This window comes from Cryptotermes secundus, unplaced genomic scaffold (assembly GCF_002891405.2).
Source record: "Cryptotermes secundus unplaced genomic scaffold, Csec_1.0 scaffold944, whole genome shotgun sequence".
Classification (NCBI taxonomy): domain Eukaryota; kingdom Metazoa; phylum Arthropoda; class Insecta; order Blattodea; family Kalotermitidae; genus Cryptotermes; species Cryptotermes secundus.
In genome coordinates, this window is record NW_019719375.1 from 241,209 (window position 1) to 262,154 (window position 20,946).

General features: G+C 38.7%; 1 protein-coding gene across 10 annotated transcripts in view; it reads right to left on the reverse strand.

Annotated features, from left to right (window-relative positions):
- The window catches only part of LOC111865511 (C2 domain-containing protein 5), a 394,963-nt gene that overhangs the window by 4,705 nt on the left and 369,312 nt on the right, over positions 1-20,946 (reverse strand). For 9 of the 10 annotated variants that reach the window (XM_023853628.2, XM_033751917.1, XM_023853637.2 and 6 more), the window contains 11 exons: positions 18,362-18,523; positions 16,669-17,048; positions 16,240-16,373; positions 15,020-15,254; positions 14,372-14,575; positions 13,869-13,982; positions 11,862-12,074; positions 11,017-11,119; positions 10,250-10,491; positions 6,641-6,766; positions 4,919-5,065 (listed from right to left, as the gene is read on the reverse strand). In XM_023853628.2, the coding sequence (XP_023709396.1) occupies positions 4,919-5,065; positions 6,641-6,766; positions 10,250-10,491; positions 11,017-11,119; positions 11,862-12,074; positions 13,869-13,982; positions 14,372-14,575; positions 15,020-15,254; positions 16,240-16,373; positions 16,669-17,048; positions 18,362-18,523 (2,060 nt within the window). Of the gene's footprint in view, positions 1-4,918; positions 5,066-6,640; positions 6,767-8,589; positions 9,054-10,249; positions 10,492-11,016; positions 11,120-11,861; positions 12,075-13,868; positions 13,983-14,371; positions 14,576-15,019; positions 15,255-16,239; positions 16,374-16,668; positions 17,049-18,361; positions 18,524-20,946 lie in introns of those variants that run through there. The other variant, XR_002842990.2, reaches the window with a different exon arrangement.

The following is a 20,946-nucleotide window of genomic DNA, read 5'->3' on the forward strand; positions in this document are numbered from 1 at the left end:
GCCGGATATCGAATCCGGATTCCTATGCTGTCCAACCTGCCACCTAGCCATGGAAAATATTAAATAATAATAATAATAACAATAACAACAGCAACAACAGGCCATGGAGGTCCATAGAGTTGTGAGAGGTCGAGGCTCCCATATTTCCATCGGCTCACAGATGGCGGTGAGTTTGTCAGCCTTACACGCCGGCTGCCCTTCACCCCCAGGAATATCTCTGGTACTTACTTGTTAGAGGTTGAGTCGAACCCAGGGCCATGGTGCGGCTGGAAGGATTAGGTCAATTGAAAAAATCCACCTAATCGAGATTCGAACCAGCGACCTTCCGACTTGTAGAATAGTGCAACCAAATACGCTACCGCGTGCCCCATGGAAAATATGAAGCAATTATAATTTCGTGCAAAAAAAAAAATCTAACATGTAGGTACGCAGAACTGTCGCACAATAGATCACTGAAGGTAGCGGTTTTGTTTTATTGCTAGTGGGGTGGGAGTAAGTCCCTTGTACTGCGGCCACTTCTGGCCTATTGTACCAACTCCAGATGACATGTGAGGGTGATTGTGGAGCAATTGGTGGAATGAAGATTGGCAGGGGAAACCGAAGTACTCGGAGAAATCCTGCCCCAGCGCTACTTTGTCCACCACAAATCCCACTTGACCAGACCCCGGGATCGAACCCGGGCCACCGCGGCGGGAAGCCAGCGACTAACCGCTTGAACTACGGCGCGGCCCCTACAAGACGGTTACTGATGAGCGCTTCCAGGACAACGGTATTTCCAGATTTTGACTTCAAATGTTCCAGGTTACCCGAAATTCACATAAGAGAGGTATGCGCCAAGCATCGGAGGCAAGAGATATGCATACAAAATTTTTGACCTGAAATTTGAAAGGAAGACAAATCGATAAAATGTGAAGTGGATTATTACGGCTCAGGGCCGGTTCTATGGTGGTCATCGATGGTTTTGTAGTGATGCGAACCCTAGTCTCTGAATCCGAAGGGCAAAGACTGGTGGTAACTAGAAATGAGACAAACTGGACCTAAAGGGGCCCATACATGTACAAGTCTGGCTCGTTCAGTCTGACTCGGCTCGGGTTCCCATGAGCCAAACTCGTCCGTGTGTGGTTCGCCACAATCATGCGTGTGTGGTGAAATTAATCCAAGCCCGGCTCCCAAGTCAAGCTCGCCCAGCCGGACTCGCGAGCCAGACTCGTACGTGTATGAGCCGCCTAAGGGTGATCAACCATCAAGGGAAGCAAGGAAAACACACAATGAGGAATTTCGCGTCGATCACAGCGGCCACGCGGTGTAAGGCATGAAATGTCTTCGCCCGCTCAAGCACTGGAACCGTGGCTTCGAAGCCCACCAGAGGAATAGATGTCTGCCTACGTTTCCTCTGTGTTTTTGTTGGCGTGTGTAGGTAACGGCCTTGAGTCGGGCTGATCCCCTGTCCAAGGAGTCCTGCCGACTGTCTAGAAGATCCACAATTTCGCAATGAATTCTGAATGGGAACAGGCCAGACACCCTAGTCCATCAAGGAAGACGAGGAATTTCATGGATTCTGTGTTGTACTTATTTGCGTTGCTTTAAATGGATGGAAAGAAAATATGTACTAAGAAGAGAAGGGGAGAGAAAGGAAGTGTACCTTATGTTGATTATTTTAGGACAGCGTTTCGTGGACTGGTCCTGTGCGAGATAACTGAACTAAGAAACACAAAATCCACTTCAACCCGAAGAGAATATGAACGATTCTGTTGGGTACAAACAATATGACATCAACATTTCTGTTTTTCTTGTTTCAGATAAGCCACTGGCTTGATAATGAAGTTCCTGTACACTGTTTCTGACATGCACTCATACCCTTTCTCCTCTTCCGTCGAATGACGCACGTGAAACTCGGGAACAATAGGCCACAAGAAAGTAACTTTATTCTTAGCGATGAACGAGAAGACGAATTTCTAGGCAAGGATCGACAGGTTTTATATTTACTTTCCGTGATAATATCGATACCGAAAACCATTACACAAGTCCAACAGGCACACAACCATTTTCACTACTTCACAGTTGTAGAATGCAAATACGTGTATTATAGCGTTTCCCAAAATATTAAGATAATTCAACACTTTCGATAGTATAACAAATTTAATGAAGATGAGTCCTTCTTCAGAATACAGCAGTTGCTCAGATTCGATAAATTCCCAGAATTTTATGTAATCCAAGGGTTCATTACAGTGTTCGTAGAGGCCTGCCATTGGTCCCTACCCTCAGCCTGATGAATCCGTTCCACCCCCTCACCCAACTCCATTTCTCTAAGTTTTCGATATTATATTGTTTTAGTACTTACGTTAATTGTTTCGTGCACGTGAAAGAAGCGTTCGAAACTTTTTTCATCATGTTTATCCATTAACAGGGGGCACGCGGTAGTGCAGTTGGTTGAGGCACTACGCTACAACACGGAAGGTAGAGGATTCGATTCCCGATAAGGTCACTGAATTTTTCAATTGACCTAATTCTTCCAGCCTCGCTATGGCCCTAGAGTCGACTCAGCCTCTAACAGAAATAAGCACTAGGAATATTCCTGGGGGTAAAGAGCGACCGGCGCGTAAGGCTGAGAACCTTACCGCCATCTGTGAGCTGACTGTCTAGAGAAAATGTGGAAGGCTGAACGTCTCACAACCCTATGGGCCTCCATGTCCTGTACCAGGGAGAGCTCTGCCTTTACCATAAAACTGTATGACACTACATGATTCCAAGTAACTCCCCGGCCAGATAACTGATTATCACCTCCTCATGGATTCTGTATAGTGCAGATTAAAGAATTTGCTCGGAATGACGAAAATCATTTAAAATTTAGAATAGCCGTCCTATGAACCTATATATTGGACCTAATTCGAAACATTACACCGCTATATTTCGTAATTGTCAATGTGACTATGACAACAATAACCGTCCTCATTGATAATCTCTGGGTCCAGCCGAAAATGCCTTGTCTCGCAGATGCATCCGCCTGACTGGGAAATCGCACGCTGAAACTGTAATAACAAATTATGGCCCCTGGAAATGAGCAGTAACAGAAAAAGAAAGAATTGAAGATGGTGGTGGCAAGATGGGAGAGACGTAGGAAGGAAACGCGGGAAATGACGGGGAGGATGAGCCCGATACAGCAGTTCAAGGCTGTACGAAACAATCCACGTTACCGTTTCCCTTCTCACACCCTTCATTTCCGCTAGCTCGTCTGACTGAACCCGCAGTTCGCGTCGCGTCGCGTCACGTCACGTGTTCAGTTCCTTAATTACCATGAGCACTTGGGAGAAAAACGTGATCCAGCTATTCACCTCCACACAACAAAAACATTGGCATGCTGTTAGCATACAGGCCGACGTGAAGGGACTGGGATCTCTGACAGAAGAAACACACAAACAACCGGCTAAGGCCAAAAAACGTCATGCCGCCAGGGCACCAAATGGACTGTTTCACTGCACAAAAACAAATTAAAATAAAAAAAAATATGGTGGATATAAAAGTCAAATTAAAAGAATCCATCTACATCGTTTCTCTAGTTTACTTTATGATGTGGTCAGTATCTTGACTTGGAATGACAGGACAATTCACGAATTGGAATGGATTTGGAAGAAGGCTGTCACAGTCCAGTCGAGATACTATCCCCACATTTACCTGGATGGAGTGTGGAAAATCACGAAAAACCTCCATCAGGATAGCTAGTGTTCTCATCGAGAGATTTGAGCCTTGACCTCAGAAAGAATTCACATCCAAGCTCAACTGGCAGTTGCCTGTCCATTATATGACTTCATGTCAATACAGCAGGGTTTTATTCAGGACACTACAGACATCTCTAAGACAGTACTTGGACTACGAGCACTTGCAGTCAGAAGATTTGCTCTATGAGGCTGAAATAGTTTCATCTGTCTCAATTACATTTCATTTGTATAAACTGAATAACCGATCATTTGTTAAAACGGTCTATGAGCTATGGAGGGGCCTTAAATTCCCAGTATACTATGAAAGGGTTAAGACACAATTTAAGACAGCATTCATACTTGTATTCTTCCTCAGGACAGCATATACAGATACTAATCCTAGCAATGCAAATCATGAACTTAGACAGGCAACCTACGTGTGTGTCTCAAAGTAAATACCAAATCTGCAAACTTCTTCTGCAGATACTATAAGTATTTCAGACACTTTACAGCCGCCAAGCTACATGAGGAAAGCAAAGTTGCTAAACAATGTCTATGAGTTCAGACAACTGCATACTATTGACATACTAGCATATATAACACACTGTCTATGTAGCAAATTATTCACTACAGATATGCGAAACCATTCAAAACCCATTCACGCACAGGCAACAGCACAAAGACAAAGAATTAAGCAAGCAACACAGTATAACCTTGTTTGTGCTACTGCTCAACTACATCCAAACCTGTCACATGTGAGAACGTCTCCAGATGGGATCAGCTATCAACATCACAGAGTAAATAACGTACTTGAACTTCAAGGTACAGCAAAATTTGGGGGGAGGAAAAAAAAAGTTTTACTTGACAAATATAAATGTTAATTCATGTAATCTCTTATCATCACTTTCAAATCAGATCATGAATCCAAGAGAAAACATTAAGTGGTGAAAATGTTAGATTACTAAATTAACAGTGTTCTTATGATCCTTAAATTGGACCAAAATAAACAGAATGACAGAAAGCATAGAATTATATCATAAAATTGAAATGTAGCTGTATTAGATTAAAAGTGTGCAAAACTATATCTTTATCTAAGATCATATGTTTGACCATTAATAGTTCACAAGCAGACCTGTTAACCTGGGTCATTTTAAGCTTGTCATTAAAAAAGAAATTAAACACATCAGTTATTCAAAAGGCAAATTAGACAGAAAAATTCTTACCTGGTTTTTATGTGGATTGTGGTACAATACACATTCGGACATGAAATATGCTACCATTGCATTTCCTCCCAGGGCAGTCACATGTGCACGTACAATGGCTAGAACTTCGGTTACGAAACTGTGAACGAAGCCACTCAGGCCTCCTCCCTAGTCACAAAAAGACGGTTCACATATACCTGAATATAAGGTTTACAGTTAAAACATACAATGTTCAGACGTGAGGCATCTAAATTTTGAGAAGTCCAACCAGAGCTATTTTACAAAATTTCATAGAGGAATCAGACATTTTATTCACACAACTTCTTCAAAGTGTCTCCCTCTTATACAAAGCTTGATTCTGCAACTGCACTTTTATCCCACTTTATTTTATAAGGAACTGTTACTGTATGATGCTGAAATTAATTGTATCAAAATAACAATAATTTACATTAAAATGTTTTTACAACACTATATCAATGTAACATCTACATGTTTTGCCTAAAAATAGTCATCTTCTGGTTCTCAATACCTTACAATATTTCATGAGTGAGTGAGTGTGTGTGTGTGTCACACTCTTCTAGCAACTGCTTATCTTTCATCATTTATTTACAAAAACTTCTACAGATACTACGAAAGTTAAAAGTAGATGGAATGAATGAGTTCTTAAAAAGTATAAAATACAAGTATATTGTCAACAGTGGACTGCTGCTTCAGTCTTCATTCTTTCTATATGAATTTCCAGTGAACGCTTTCTCAAGCGCATTTTTCAAGATTATGATTCCAGCAGAGAACTGGTCCTAAATTATTCTGATCTTGAAACTGTACATTTCTTATTAGAACTGAATATCATGGTTGAATTGTTCATGCTCTGCTTTGTGTTTGGGAGGTTCAGGGTTTGATTCTCAGCCTCAATGCTGTCATATCTGAGGATTTTCATGGCTTTCCTCAGCCAGTTCAGGCAAATTCTGGAACAATATCTTAAAACGGAACACACCCGCTTCCTTACACTTCCTTCTTAATTCATCAATCACGATTAATACTTCATTTTGAGTTATATAATCTGTACAGATGAGAAAGCATTGTTAAATAAACTAAGACACTGGAATGTGATGACACTGACAGTAATGAAAATAAACATAAAGGTTAATACAGTCAGTCGTAAAAGAGTTCAGTGTCCCGTCTTGGTTTGAACCAAACTGATACATCAGACATTAAAAGTAAAGAAAATAAATAATCATTTAAATTAACCATTGTTGTTTCATAACTAATTCTCCATTAAACTACACCATTTGATTATGAACTGAGGTAGGTCAGTCAGTGAAGTTACTGCTTAAGTGCCAGACAACTGGAGTTTCATTCCCAGCATCGGCAGCAGCAGGTACTTTTCTCCTCAACACCAACCCCCATCTAATGGCTACAGAGGAGTCTTTCATGAATGGTAAAGCAGCTGGAACACAAAGCTGACCATTTAACACTATCTAATGCTAGAGTTAAGAATATATGGCTCTTTACTTCCATGCCCATACACTATTATAATCATTTACGGTGAAGGAGAGAGAGTTTATAGTATTACCATAACAATACATTACTTTAATATTTCACATGCATCAGAACCTACAAGATAGGTCATGTTTAGCACATTGCACACTTTCTGCAAACTGTAAAATGTGACAGAATCATAAAGATTCATCATCCCTCAAGAGAATAAATCTGATTATGATAAAGAAAACAAAGCTTTCTTACCTCTCTAATGCAGGTGCTTTCTCTGATGAAGAAGAAATTCAAGTTCCCAAGATAACGTTCAATTTTACCACCAGGTACATAGGACAAAGGAGTCATATCGACTCCATACCTTTCTCTTGGTGGAGTCTGAAATAAATATATTGTGGCGTATAGACCCACTGCTAACCAATGACTCTGTAAACAGTGGCCATTTCTGGGCAATAGTTCCTGCTGCTAGATTCTTAGTAATGCAACAGTTGGACTACAACAATGGAGATGGTGTGTTTTCTGTGTGGTCCATGCCAAGATGTTATAAGCAAGAGACAAAGTTCAGTAAAGTTCTGTGCAGGATTCTGTGAAGAAATCCGAAGAATCTCCACTGTTAATATCCATTACCAGGAAACATCTAGTGAACACAATGCAGGCTGGAGAAGACTTGGTATGTATGATTTGTAAAGTGTGGAAATAACGAGCGTTATAGCTATTTGCAGTTATGACCTGTAAGTGGTCAATAAATCTATTTACAAATCCAAACCCCGTCTACAGCCACCCTTACACACGACAATATATTATAAACAAGAACACAAGAAACAATATTTAAAGAAACTAAAGAGAAACTGAAGCCTGAGGAAAAAAATGAAACTGAGAAAGCAGTATTCATCATTCTGAAATGACTCAAAGACAAAACAAGTGTTTTGGGAAAAACAAAAATTATTATGATCCTTCAGGAACCACAGATTTTCATTTGTTAGCTCTGAGGGTACATAAATTCATTATATGAAAACGACTTAATTTAACTCAGGGCTTTATACATATCACTGCTCCATTACAGAAAGACAATGTGAAATAATACAAATAATTCAAAATACTGTATTTTCCTGTGAACAATACATGTTTCTTGCCACAAAAATTGCAATGCATCTTATACACTGACGAATCTTATATGTGGCAAGTAGTATTAAAAGTAAGGTAAATGTTAGAACTCATGGTTTCTCAATACAGAAACTACATTGTAGCGCGCTGGATCTGGAACAAAACAATGCACATTAAAAAAATATTTCACTCTACGGGAGACATACTGTGGATGGCTACATGATGGCTGGTCGGTTAAGATACTCAAACAGACAAAGACAGAGACATACACTGCAACTATGTAAGCCTTGCTCCCCTCAGAAACAACACACACATTTAACAATGACAAAGATGATATTACACATTTAACAATGACAAAGATGATATTATACAGCTGATTAATGCTAAATATTTATTATAAACATCTTCAACACTTTTTTTTATTGCTAGTGGGGTGGGACTAAGTCCCCTGCACTGCGGCCACTTCTGACCTATTTTACCAGCCCCAGATGATAGGTGAGGGTGATCGTGGAGCAATTGGTGGAAGGAAGGGTGGCATGGGAAACCAAAGTACTCAGAGAAAACCTGCCCCAGCGCCATTTTGTCCACCACAAATCCCACTTGACCAGACCCGGGATCGAACCCGGGCCACCGCAGTGGGAAGCCACCATAAATACATGAACATCCATTCTCCATGATCCTCATCTCAACTGCTGAAGTAGAATTCAGAACCAGATTTGTTGTGGAATGAGATAGGGTACAAACTGTTCTTCATGCTTCTTGAACACAGCAGAAATCATTTCAGAGTGGTAACCTGCAAAACTCTGACCCAGAGTAGAACACTAATTTGCTCTCTGGAACTGATCCTGTGGCCTGTGGACCAGCATGGTATAGAATGCCAACGAAAAACCTTACACCATCAGACCCATTAAAAATCTTCCAGCAGTTCTTTTTTGTTTGATTCTAGCTAACCTAGGTTTATCTGACCTGTACCAGATTGTGAGATTTTGTGTTTCATTCTTTTGAATATCGCTCTACCAGCTATAATGGCCCTGTGTTCCATCAAAATCTTGCCACCACTGTATCTCTTTTATCTGAAACCCATTCTTAGCTTTTACCTTTTGTTAAAACTCAAGCTTATTGGTTCTTTGCTGTCAGAAATGCTCCAGTGTCGTACATATCAAAAACTGCTTGCTGTAGCATTGTTATTTGTTTTCTGCAGGGATGATATTTCCTTAGTGACTACTGATTCGCAGTGCTCCTTGTACTAAATGATGGTTTTGCTTCACTCAAAATTCTTGGCACAGTCCGAACTCCTATTTCAAAAGTAGTCACTGTTCTTTCTAAATATCTGGAAGCATTGTTACCAGCATTATTTGTTGCTTTCTGCCTACTGTGACTCGTGTGTGAATATAATAACAGTATCCTTTATACAGGTACACATTTTCTCTCGCTCTTTGTGCACAACCTTCCATTTACGTCCTCTTCCACTTTCAGAAGCACAAGTCAATACTTCAAATATTCTTCATGGAACATGAATAACATCAATAAAGGCTCTTCCCAATTGAAGAGAGCTTTCAACCTGAAATAAATATATACTGTGCAGGGAAGGAGAATATACATTAAGGTGAGGCAAAATAAACCGCCTGAAAACCACAAATCGCTTGGGCTAGAAACAAGAGGCCTGCTCCTGAACATTTAGGACTTCACCATCCACTTGCCTAAAATCACTGCTTGCTCAAATCACTGATAACTCGTCATACTGCATGTGATACCTATGTTTGTCTCTCTCACTGCAATAAGTCACACATTTCCAGCAGGGTGACACCACACCACTACCTTAGAGTGGACACACCTCAAATATCAGAGGCATGAATCCTGTGAAACTGCACTCCAAAACCACCTGCTACTGAATGATGCTGACTGGGGCAGCTACAGGAAGAGACTGAGCACGACATCTGATGTCACAACACATACATTTGTGACCTGCCATCATTTGAGCACCTAACTCTAGTTTTGCAGAAATGTGTTACTGAGGCAGTCTAAGATTCAGCCAAGTACTGGATTTGGCGTTCATGTCTGACAAAGAACCAAAATTACATACTAAAAAGAATAACAACAAAATATTCATAAACACTTCTTAACGTCTCCTTCCTACATCATTATGCATCTTTACTAGTGCACCTTATACAATGGAAAATTGTAAGTACTCTCAGTTGGAGACCATTTCATGGAATACACTATTCAGTTATTCAGTACAGAAGGGGTGGGTTTCCCCATGCACCGCAACTAATAGTCTATTGTACGTCCCCCTTTAATTTCTACTGTCGCCATACCCTACCGATACTGGTGCTCGCTATCTCCCCTTTCTGCCAGCGAGGTCGGCCCTCTACTGGCAGTGGTACCCGATAACTTCCCCATCTACCGGAGGCATTGGAAACTACTTGGGTGGGAAACTTTTTGCCTGATTTTGCTCAGAGGTCTCCTAGACATGAGGATCTTTTACGTGCCGTAAATCTATGACACGGGACCCACGGCTTAAAGTCCCTCCCAGAGGACTTGTTCCCTGAATTTTTCTGCCCTTAAAAATTCCACAACCTCTGCCGGGTTTGAACCCACGTACCTTGAGTCATGAGGTGGGAACATTACCCCTAGACTATGAGGCCGCTATGGAATACACTAACATAGTAGACTGATAAATTAAAAAAAAAATGCATGTGAGATATCAGTCTGACGACAAACCCCCATTATAAATACATGCAGACTAAATCAACTTACATGATGAGGTTTAGACTGAGGGATTTTTATCCTCAGTGGGGAGTGTGGTCTTGGACAACCCAACTGCACCTGTAGGGGTGCAGCAGCAGGATTTTCAGGAGCTACATGATCTTCATCTAAGTTGAAGATTAATTCACATTCATCTGCCTTTTTAATTGCTTCTTTGCTTGTTGATGAAACAACTGTTTTTTTCTTTAACTTACTGCTCGGCCTTTCTGGCTCTCCGAGGCCTAATGCCATTCCTGCAACCAAAAATATTAATTCTCTGCAAAATACTGAACACTACTTTTTGCCTTCTTTCCTTAAATTTTTTTAATAACTCAAGAACCAGCCTACCGTTTATAATTTTATTTATCTATTAATAAAAATACCAACATAGCAACCATGCAAACTAGAGATGAGAGCAAAAGCTCCATTCAAGGCCTCAAAATTTTACAAATTGAAAGACATCTGAACAAGGGTGAACAATTCATTCTATAGATAAAAGCTGTGAAGCATCATAGAAATGCACAACCAGACTGTTGCAAAATGGTATGGATATAAATCCATAAAAATTAACAATGTAAACACAATCCACATATTTAGCCCATTAACTTCTGACTATTTCTTAGTTCACTAACTTATCACAACCAGAAAGAACATACAAAAGAATCCAAAAGCTACGAAGAGGGAGTGATATCCCAGATTAAGCAATGAACTATGGCCTGCATCAGATTGAATATCCAGAGCATAGCCATGAAAGTGTTAAACAGGAAAAGGAATCCAACCTAACACAGAGATCTGCAATTCATCTGGTTCAGGCAACTCAACACCAAACTGGAGGTCACACAGGGCACATGGGACCATCCGACGTAACTTGAAGTACACACTCTGAAAACGTAAGGAAGCAAACATTTGTGTCAGAAAAATTCACTTATGTGATTCGTACAAATAAATGAGGTAACAGCAGCAGAATGACAAATGAACAATATTTCATTATTCATAAGGTTACGTAAGGTATTTGTGAACACAACAAAAAATGGTTTTACAATCAACCCTATGGGCCTCAACGACCTGTTGATGGGATAGCTTTGCCTTTTTTTAATTATTAATGCCCTGTTCACTAAATCTAAGAGTATCCATTCCCCCAAAGCACAATAGACCACTGTAGGTCTCGGTGCAAGGGCCGAGAAGGCCCACCCCTTATACATTCATTCATTCCCCCACCATCACTGGTAGAGTCTAGTAAATTAAAAGATACTGTTAACAATTTTAGTTTCCCATGCTATCTTACATATTGCCAGAACTACCAAATACTGGTTTATACACCTTAGGGTACTTATGGCAAATAGCTCTATTTGCTTCATTAAACTGTATTACATTTTTCATTTTAAAAGTCTGCATATTGAACACAGGAGTGGCAGGACATATCTCAACTATTTTAGTCCTCATGGAAATATCTGATCAATGCCAGTATGTTTCAACAAAAACAGGAAACGCAAGTTTCAAGTTTCAAGCCACACAATGGGCAAAAAGTTTGTTTTTTAATACGAAAATCTGAATGTCTGCTGAGCCATACCCAATAAACTAGAAGTTCCTTAATAAATAAAATTTGTCTCATTACAAGACTTACCTGTAACAGTCTATGAAAGTGTTTACTAAAAACACTAGTTGGCTGGCCTGTTGGGATCTTTGCTCGCCATACTTGGGTGAACATCTGAAGATTTTTTACAATTTCTTGGTCATCCAGGCCTGGAACAGTTTCTGTGTTTACCACATAAAAGCCTTCTGGTGGATGAGGATCAATCAAAAGTGAGATTACATCCACATCTTCTGCATCATCCACCTAATATAAAAAGCATTAATTTCAGAACTCGGACTCAAAACAAAGACTTGATTTTCTCATCAGTAATTTTAATCATAACTAACACACAGGTAAGAGAACCTAGAGTTTCAATAGCCTTAATACCAAAAACAGCGATTAGACATCAACCCACGCAACTTTCACCTTCTCTGATTTTTCCATCTTTCAAGGTACCATATAAACCATTTTGTTTGAGCATATTCTCTTAGCAACCATAACCCCACATCTGGCACCAAAGTTGTCTCTGTTTCTGTGTCTAAAAAATTGGTCCACCAAATTTGGAAGTGTAGGGTCATTGCTGGAGAAATAATGACTGTTAAGAAAATAAAGCTCAAACAAAATGGCTTATTATACTAGCAATACTGTGAATATAATAACGAACATTTGGGGGTTCCACATAATATGCAGTTTCTTGACCAGTAACTACCAAATTTTCAAGGATAATCCAGCACAATATGAGTGAAGATATGAATCTCACAGTATAATGTTTCTAATTATGCATGAATAAATTCTTCCAGAATCTGACAAGTACATACTTTTTTCCTACAACTCGTCAAAACGTGTATCAGTTACTAAGCATTCATCAGTAACGTGAGTCATACCTCAACAAAGAACCAGAAACAGCCCCATAGACAAAATTCCACTATGCTAAAAACTTCCTAACAAAGAACAGCAAATAAGAACATGACCAGTGAGCCCACCACAGAATGCCAGGAAGACTAAACCACGCAAGCAGGATGACATGTGACTGTCAGCACCAACATCATATACCCACGCAACATCAATATCTAAATAAATGGACCAAAATTTGAAATAACCTATTCCATCTACTAAACCACACAAGCAACCACTGACACCCACAATGCACACTCAGACAACACATAAAACTCCATAAGGAAAAAAAAGTGAAACGTATTACAAGCCACCCCCCCACTACATTTCACCATAAAAGCCCCCTATACATAACAGGACAATTTTTAGCAAACTAAAAATAATTATAATTTTATACAAATTTTACTAATGTTCAAGAAGTATTTTAGTATATTTAAACGTTGTAATCATATGTAAAACCTTTTTATATGACAAGACTATTAGCAATGGATCCAATGCATCACATGCTAGTAATCAACATGGATATATTTTGCTATTTATTAATGTCTTACGACAGTCATAAAGGACCGAAACATGTAGTGTGAAAATATTTTTATGAACTAAACTGATTTATTGACAATCTGATTCTACCAGTTATTTACTGAAAGTATAAAGTTGTGATTGATGGATATACAGGGCGTTCAGTCAAGGAGGAATCTTTGCAACACCACTGACTGGGCCCAACATTCCTCACAGATTGCTGCTGTAACTGCCAATAACGGAATGAGTCATTTATCAGCGCCAATGACTCATTCTGCTACCAGCAGTTACAGCAGCAATCTGTGAGGAATGTTGGGCCTGGTCAGTGGTGTTGCGAAGTTGTCTCCTTAACTGAACACTCTGTATTTACATATCACTCATCAGAAGGCATTTCTGCATTTAATTCAGTTCTCTTCAATCTGTACATTTAACAGCTAATCAATGTAACTTTCCCACCTGTTCAGCATATTGTGAGAATATGCATCTGACACTAATGAACTCCACCATATTAACTCTGGAAAATCCTATGCTACAGAAGTTTGTCTCAAAATATGTTACAACTTTTTCACAAGTTATCAATTTAGATCCATAAATAATATTATTTATTTCTCAGAAAAAATGCATGCTTATAAATAGATCTTGTACCTCTAACACACAAGTATCCTTGTTGCCTGTTGCTAAATCCAGGTCTGGTAATTCGTCATCTGATTCCTCAGTATCAGAAGCTGGAATTCTACCATTTGACTGAAATTCAAGCTCCTAAAAATAATACAAACAAGTACTGGGTTCAATTTTCACAAGTGACAATATGAATAATCTGCAGTATGAGATAAAAGAACAATTAGGATGGAATTGGGGCAGAATGATGACTGAAAGACTTACAAGTCTTCTAATGAGGATAAAATATCAAGTTTGAAACAGAGAAAAGCCCCTGGTACAATTTCTTTACACTCAGTATTGTAAATAACAATTAATTTAAATTATTTGTAAGAAAATATCACAACAATATCATGCTTTCATAGAGATATATCTGTAACACTATAAAATCCAGACATACTTTACAACAATACATATCAAATTTCCCCAGAAAACTAAAAAGTAAATTGATATACAAAAATTAAAATATACACCATGGGTCTCTTCCTTACAATTAGAGGTTTAAGCTGATAGACCTCTCGGTTTTTCTTAACAGTGTCTTGCAGAAGTTTCTGGATCTCTGTCAGTTTCTTATCATCAGCCCATGTGTTGTCTGCTGATACTTTGGGTACGGGAGGCATAGGTAGCGGTGTAAGGTAGACGGCAGTGCCTGTGGCTAAACCAACCAGCATCTTTTCTCCTATAGACACCTGTACCTACAGTCCAGGGAGAACAATACCAATCACAAACAACATAAGTGTCATTGACAGTATTCAAAACATCAGTGTTCTCATATTCTTTCCAAAATTTCTAATTATAAGATATATGTTCCTTGGAACCTTGTTACATACCTCGTCCAAGCCACAAATGACACACAGAATTTTCATGTGCTCTCTGTATAACACTCCCTTCAGATACATACTTGTATGATGCCAATCTTCATAAAACTGAAATGGCTCTAGAAACTTTTGTAAGAACTTCTAACACCAAATTTCATCAAAATCCATCCAGCCATTTTTGACATAAAACATTTAGATGAACACACATAATTTTCCATACATGTGTTCAGTCTATGCCTGCTGTGCAGCAAACACATAAAAAGGAAGCTGGCTGGCAAGCGAATGCACATTACAGGATTCTTTAATTAAAATTTCCCTTACCTTAAGCCCAAATATAGAATTCATGCCCTTCACTTTCAGTTTGTTGATCAGAAGACGATGCAGCTCATACTCTAGGAATGGTAAGCCATCAGAGATTTCCTTAGCATTCAGTTCACCCCTACAGTCTCGTTTCGGTCTACAAACATAGGCTTGCAGAAAACAGCCTTTGCCTGTCGTTGAAACTCCTTCTGGAAGCTCAATAGTTGTGAACAAAACATCTGGTACTTTGCCACGTCTGTATGTGAAAAGGAAAACAAACAGGATCTTCACAGTTTCCTCTTACAGTGTATGCCCAATATACACAATAAAATCCACACCTAAGACCCCAACATGACAAGAGAATCCTCAGATACAATATACTTGAACATATTGTAAAAATTAAAACACAGAGTCCATCAAAAGAAGTGTAAGGATATTTTCTAAACTACCAACAAAATGTATGTAATTTCTGTGACACACTATACTATGTTTGCAACAATCAGCTGTACAACAGTGGCCAACAAATTTATTTCCAGTGAAATGAATGCAAAACCAATTATAAACAATTATTTATCAACACATGTTTGCCCAAAAGCAACATTATAATTTCATTCGCTGACAATTTTCATACTGTTGTATGTTTATGTTTATGTTTATGTTTATACTGTAGGGGAGTGCTCTAGAAGTTATAAAAGAAGCCAAAACTTCATACATGACATAAACATATAAACAAAAACAAAGTCCGTTGTCCGTAGTCCACAAGCGAACTATACCAACCAGCGACCGCCGCTTGTTGGCGAAGTTAGTGTCAACTTTTGCAAATAGATGGTGTCGTGTCGCCAGTGCAACGAATCCCCATAGCCAATAATTTCGGTTTTCTAGACCAGAGCCGCTATTTCCTTGAAATAGCTCCTCAATTATCATCACGGGGCTGAGTGGACCCCATTCCAGACCAACTATTTCTGAGAAAAAATCTAGTGGCACCGGGAATCGAACCCGGGTCCTCTGGATCTGTAGCCAGGAACGTTGACCACTAGACCACAGGGGCGGTCAACATTACAGCCTTCTGGATTATGTCACTGTGTAATCTGGTAGGTGGGTACAAATCTTCCAGAGGAACATACTGCCTCCATCTTCAGTGCAGACGTGTGCGCATGCGCAACACACAACACAACACAAAAAAAACATGGATGTTCTGTAAATTCCAAATACAGACTTTTACACAATTAACCTTAACTCACCTACATATAGCACATTTAAGCATGGTGACTCGAAATGGTACACTACATTCACTGTATGGTATGTGACAAACAGAACAGGTTGAAACTGGATCAAGCTCATATCCATCAGACAGGTGCCGTACTTTGCTACCTTGCTGAAAACACAAAGACCACAGTGTCATAACCCAGAATACCACTATAAAAATCTTCACGATATTGAAAATTTCAAATCTTAAACAATAAAGCAACATTCATAAATTTAGATTCAAAATCAGAAAGCAAACAATAATGGTTTATTTTGAAGTAAATTATTAATTCTAACCATAAGTAATAACTTAGAAGAGAAAATAATGGAATTCTGAAACCTGGGAGACATTTGCCAGGGTTTACATTCTCATTTGCATTACTGCATAATTATAAATGGTATTTATGAACTCTATAATGTTTTACCATGAATGGCAGTGTAAAATCGCCTTTCTGGGGAGTAGTCTTTTCTCGTTCAAAGTCAGTCCTGTCCAGCGAGGTGGTCATGAGTTCCTTGTTGTGCATATGTACCCTGGAGACAAGATGCTGGCCACTAGTGTCTTGTTCCACATTTGTACTGAACTGCAGATTAATGACAGCTGCAGTTCCTGATGCACTCAAAACACACACATCATCACATATACTTGTGTTCTCTGAATAGCCCAGCACAACATTGCAGCCCAGAGCACGCGCATGTGATCGCACTTCCATCCTGATCTCTGTCCACCATGCATCTCGTGTCTCAGGCTCTTCCAAGTTTGTTATTCTCTCTAGCAATTTCACAGACCTTGAACTAACAGTTCCACCTGTAACATATACAGCAGCATCATCATCATTATTTATATTTGGAAGAAGACAATATATTTGTTTTTTACAAAAGTAATCATCTGACATCACATCCTTTCCCACTTTTAGTACTTTTTCTTTAGGTCAATGAAATGTTAATTTGATTGTCATAATAAATAATCAACAATTTCAGTAAAGTAAAGAGGTGCCAGGATACATCAGCTGGAATAGTAAAGACCTACAGGATGGATGGCCAGGAGAGACTTTTCTCTTTTCTACAGTGTCCAGTCCAGTTCTGGGGCACACCCAACCTCACATCCAATGGGAGTTGACAACTCACCACTCACCTCAACAGTGGAGGTATACCTTCACGCCCGCATACGACTTCATGGCATGGTGCTTAATTAAGCACAGCGAAAATTTCACCTTAATCTTATTTTAGGAGAAACCCAGGCAAAAAAACTGGTGCCTTCACAAGCACAAATATGTACATTCTGTCTTCATAAATATTTACTGAAAAATCATGGTGCACCCTATACTTCTGAAAATATAGTGCAGGAACATAGGCATAAAAGTAAAATAGAAATATTACACAGGAACGTTTATTTATTTATGGTTCATTTAACAATTCTAATGGTATCTCAGACAATACAGTGTCAAATAGCAGGATGAAGAGTGAAAAACAAATTGGAAAGATGTGCAAGGAAGTAGTTATGACCTAACAGTAACACTATCCTGATATTTACCTGAGGTGCTTGAGTAAATCCGCAAAACCTTCACTGAGGACGATATGTGTCCTGGCCAAAATTTGAGCTCGATATCTCCCAAACACAAATCAGAAATATCACTACTTGAGCCAACTTGCTCGAGAACAAGAAAGAGCATTAATTAATTGTTAAGATATGAAGTCTGAGGTTATCATGGCAGTGACTACAAAGATAACCCCCCAGGGCGACTCTCGGGTGATATGCGGAAACATACCCTCGTGAAAATTGTGGAGAGTGAACATTCCAAGGGGAAGCATCCTTCTAGGCAATGTCGTATTTGCACAGTTCACAAAAAAAGGAGTATGTCTACATCTGCAAGTTCTGTATAATGCCACTTCACAAAGGGGAATGTTTCCAGAAATATCTCACCCTCAAGCACTTTTAGGAGCATTGGTAAGTGTTCTCCAGAAATTTTAGTTCATAAAATTAATTATGAGATTTTATATTCATTTCTAAGTGAACAGTGCACAAGTTAGGATAGTAGGTTTAATAATGGCGACCTCAGGATGATTTAAATATTTAAATCGACAGTCCTTAATGTGTTAAGATATGACACAGCATAATACCTAAGTGCATTATGAAGCCAGGAGGATATTTAGACATAGTAAGGAATGGATACTCCATCATATCCAAACTCTCCTGATTCATTGATGGTCGAACCACAGCAGGTCCCTGTCGCAAGTGACCACCCATAACCGATGAACGATCACTTCCTGTTAAGCTGTTACCTGAAAAGGAAAGTAAATAAAAGGTATACTGTATGCTTAGGCTATCCCAGTAATAGTGTGTACATTTTCTGTCTGAATGGATATTATCATAAACTAAAATTATCTTCCTGGGATCATATTCACCCACTACTTATAGTCAAGAGGCACATTTTCTTATCAAATTTATATTTCTGGATATATAATATACTGGATTACATTATTCTATTTATTCTCATATTAATTAGTTCCAAGCATTCAAATAATTTCCATATAGCCTGCACTCAAATGTATCATGAGATTTCCACACTTTAAAACAGCACAGAAAATTCACATTATAATTCATATCATTCAAACACTAACATAATTAATTCAATACTACAATAAGACATGACAGCAACTAAATGATGAGACTGGCATGTTCTTGGGGTGAAAGATAATGAATGCATAGGGAATGTCTGTGGGGAAACATACTGCCTTTCCAACAGAAATACCAAGAAAGACACTGAAGCATAAGATTACGAGACATCCTAAGGAAACAGATTGTGAGGAATGGAGACTGATGAAACTGGCTAAGGATCACGCTCAACTGTAGCCTCTGGTGTTAGATGATGCTCAATTGTAGCCTCTGGTGTTAGATGTGATAAATATAAAATTAATATAATTTGTCCGTTAATTGCAAAAAATAGCATAAATTTCAATCTAAACCTTCGGCTTACACGGTCTGAAATGAGAATCACATTTCCTTCAAAACATGTATATGTAAACCTGAGAGCATTTAAACGTCATTCCCACTGTATGTCATTATGATTCCTGTTAGCTTCCTCAGAACACCTATGTGGCTAGGACTGAGCGAACATACATGTCATTTTCTGTCACTGCGACCAACAATTAAGAGGACTGATAAAGTCACTTCACATGAGGAGCACACAAAAACTCCAAAATGGAATTTCATTTTGTACCTTGTACAAATGTTAACACTTTTATTTATCTTCATGTATAAAATCCCCTTGAATTCCACATATTTTTTTAATCATGGAACAAGCATCACAAATCCAGCAGAAGAGAAGTTTCTTTAAGCCTCTGTAAGAAACTATGGACATGCTGTAGGACCTGCAATCAAGTTCAAGCTTCTGGTCTCCTACTGACTCCTGCAGTTGTCCACACAGATGGAGATCACTGAGAGCCATGTACAGACTATAAGAAGGATGTTGAAGCACTTCTCAGCCCATTTCCTCTAGAACTGTTGTCCGATACAGGTCTTAGCAAAACAAATATTTGCATCGCGGACAGTAAAGCAACACATTTCTGGCAACATCAAGGATGGATTTCTGACTTATACAAGTGTTTAATTATTCAGATACAATGACAGGAGTATTCTTTTGATCACTGCAGGCAGCTACTGATGAATTTCAAACTTGAAACACCCTCAGCAAGAAGAAACTTTGTAACATATGGTCCTGTCCTTCTACACCCACCCACTACACTTTCATTTCACAAAAGACAAAGAGTTTGAAGCAGAATTCCTATAAAGACTACTTCTCCTACTGCATTAATATCTAGTTTTACACCAAAACACTATCACTGTCATTCCTTTATTTTAGTTTTGCAAATAACTTACTCCTTTCATACACAGTCTTCCCACACTGAATTTGTTGGGTACAGTCTCGATGTTTCGCACCTTAGCCACAATGTGAACATATACGAGTACTTATGTTCCGCATACCAGATTTCACAAGCCTAACTCAATAGTTCATTAGTTATCACAATCAAAGTGAGAGTGGAAGAAAACATTTGCACAGCTGCTATGCTATTTATTTATTTTGCATTCCACAAAACAATTATCAGACGCAGACAGCAGGATGATCTCAGAAGCCTACCTCCTTTATTTAAGAAAGGAAAGTGGCCAATAAAAACAAACGAATGCTCATATTTGTATCTCAACTACAGAATGTTTAAATGCATGAAGCACGTAATGTTCCACGTTTTACAACAGTACAAAAACAATTCAGCTCTGGAACTTCCTCACCAGTTCTCATAATTGTTAATATTCTGTTGTGTCTGAAATGGTAAACTTCAATGTACCTTACCACATTTGATGTAATAAAGTGCTGTGCATGGAGATCATCTAATTATCTACCCAACAGTAGGGTAACAGCAGTGATGAATTATCATCAGAAGAAACTCTGGACAGATGTGAAAGTTACAGCTTGAATTTATTTACAAATAAACCAGTACCTTTGTTTTGTTCTGAATGATAAAAATTTACTAATATTTCACTAACATGTATCACTCTGGACACTGTTCAACAATAAAAGAACACACATATTACACTACATTTATTCAAATTGTAGTTAGTTTTACTTAAAGCAAGAAAATATCATACATAATCAGTAATAGCCACATACACACATACACACATACACACATACACACATACACACATA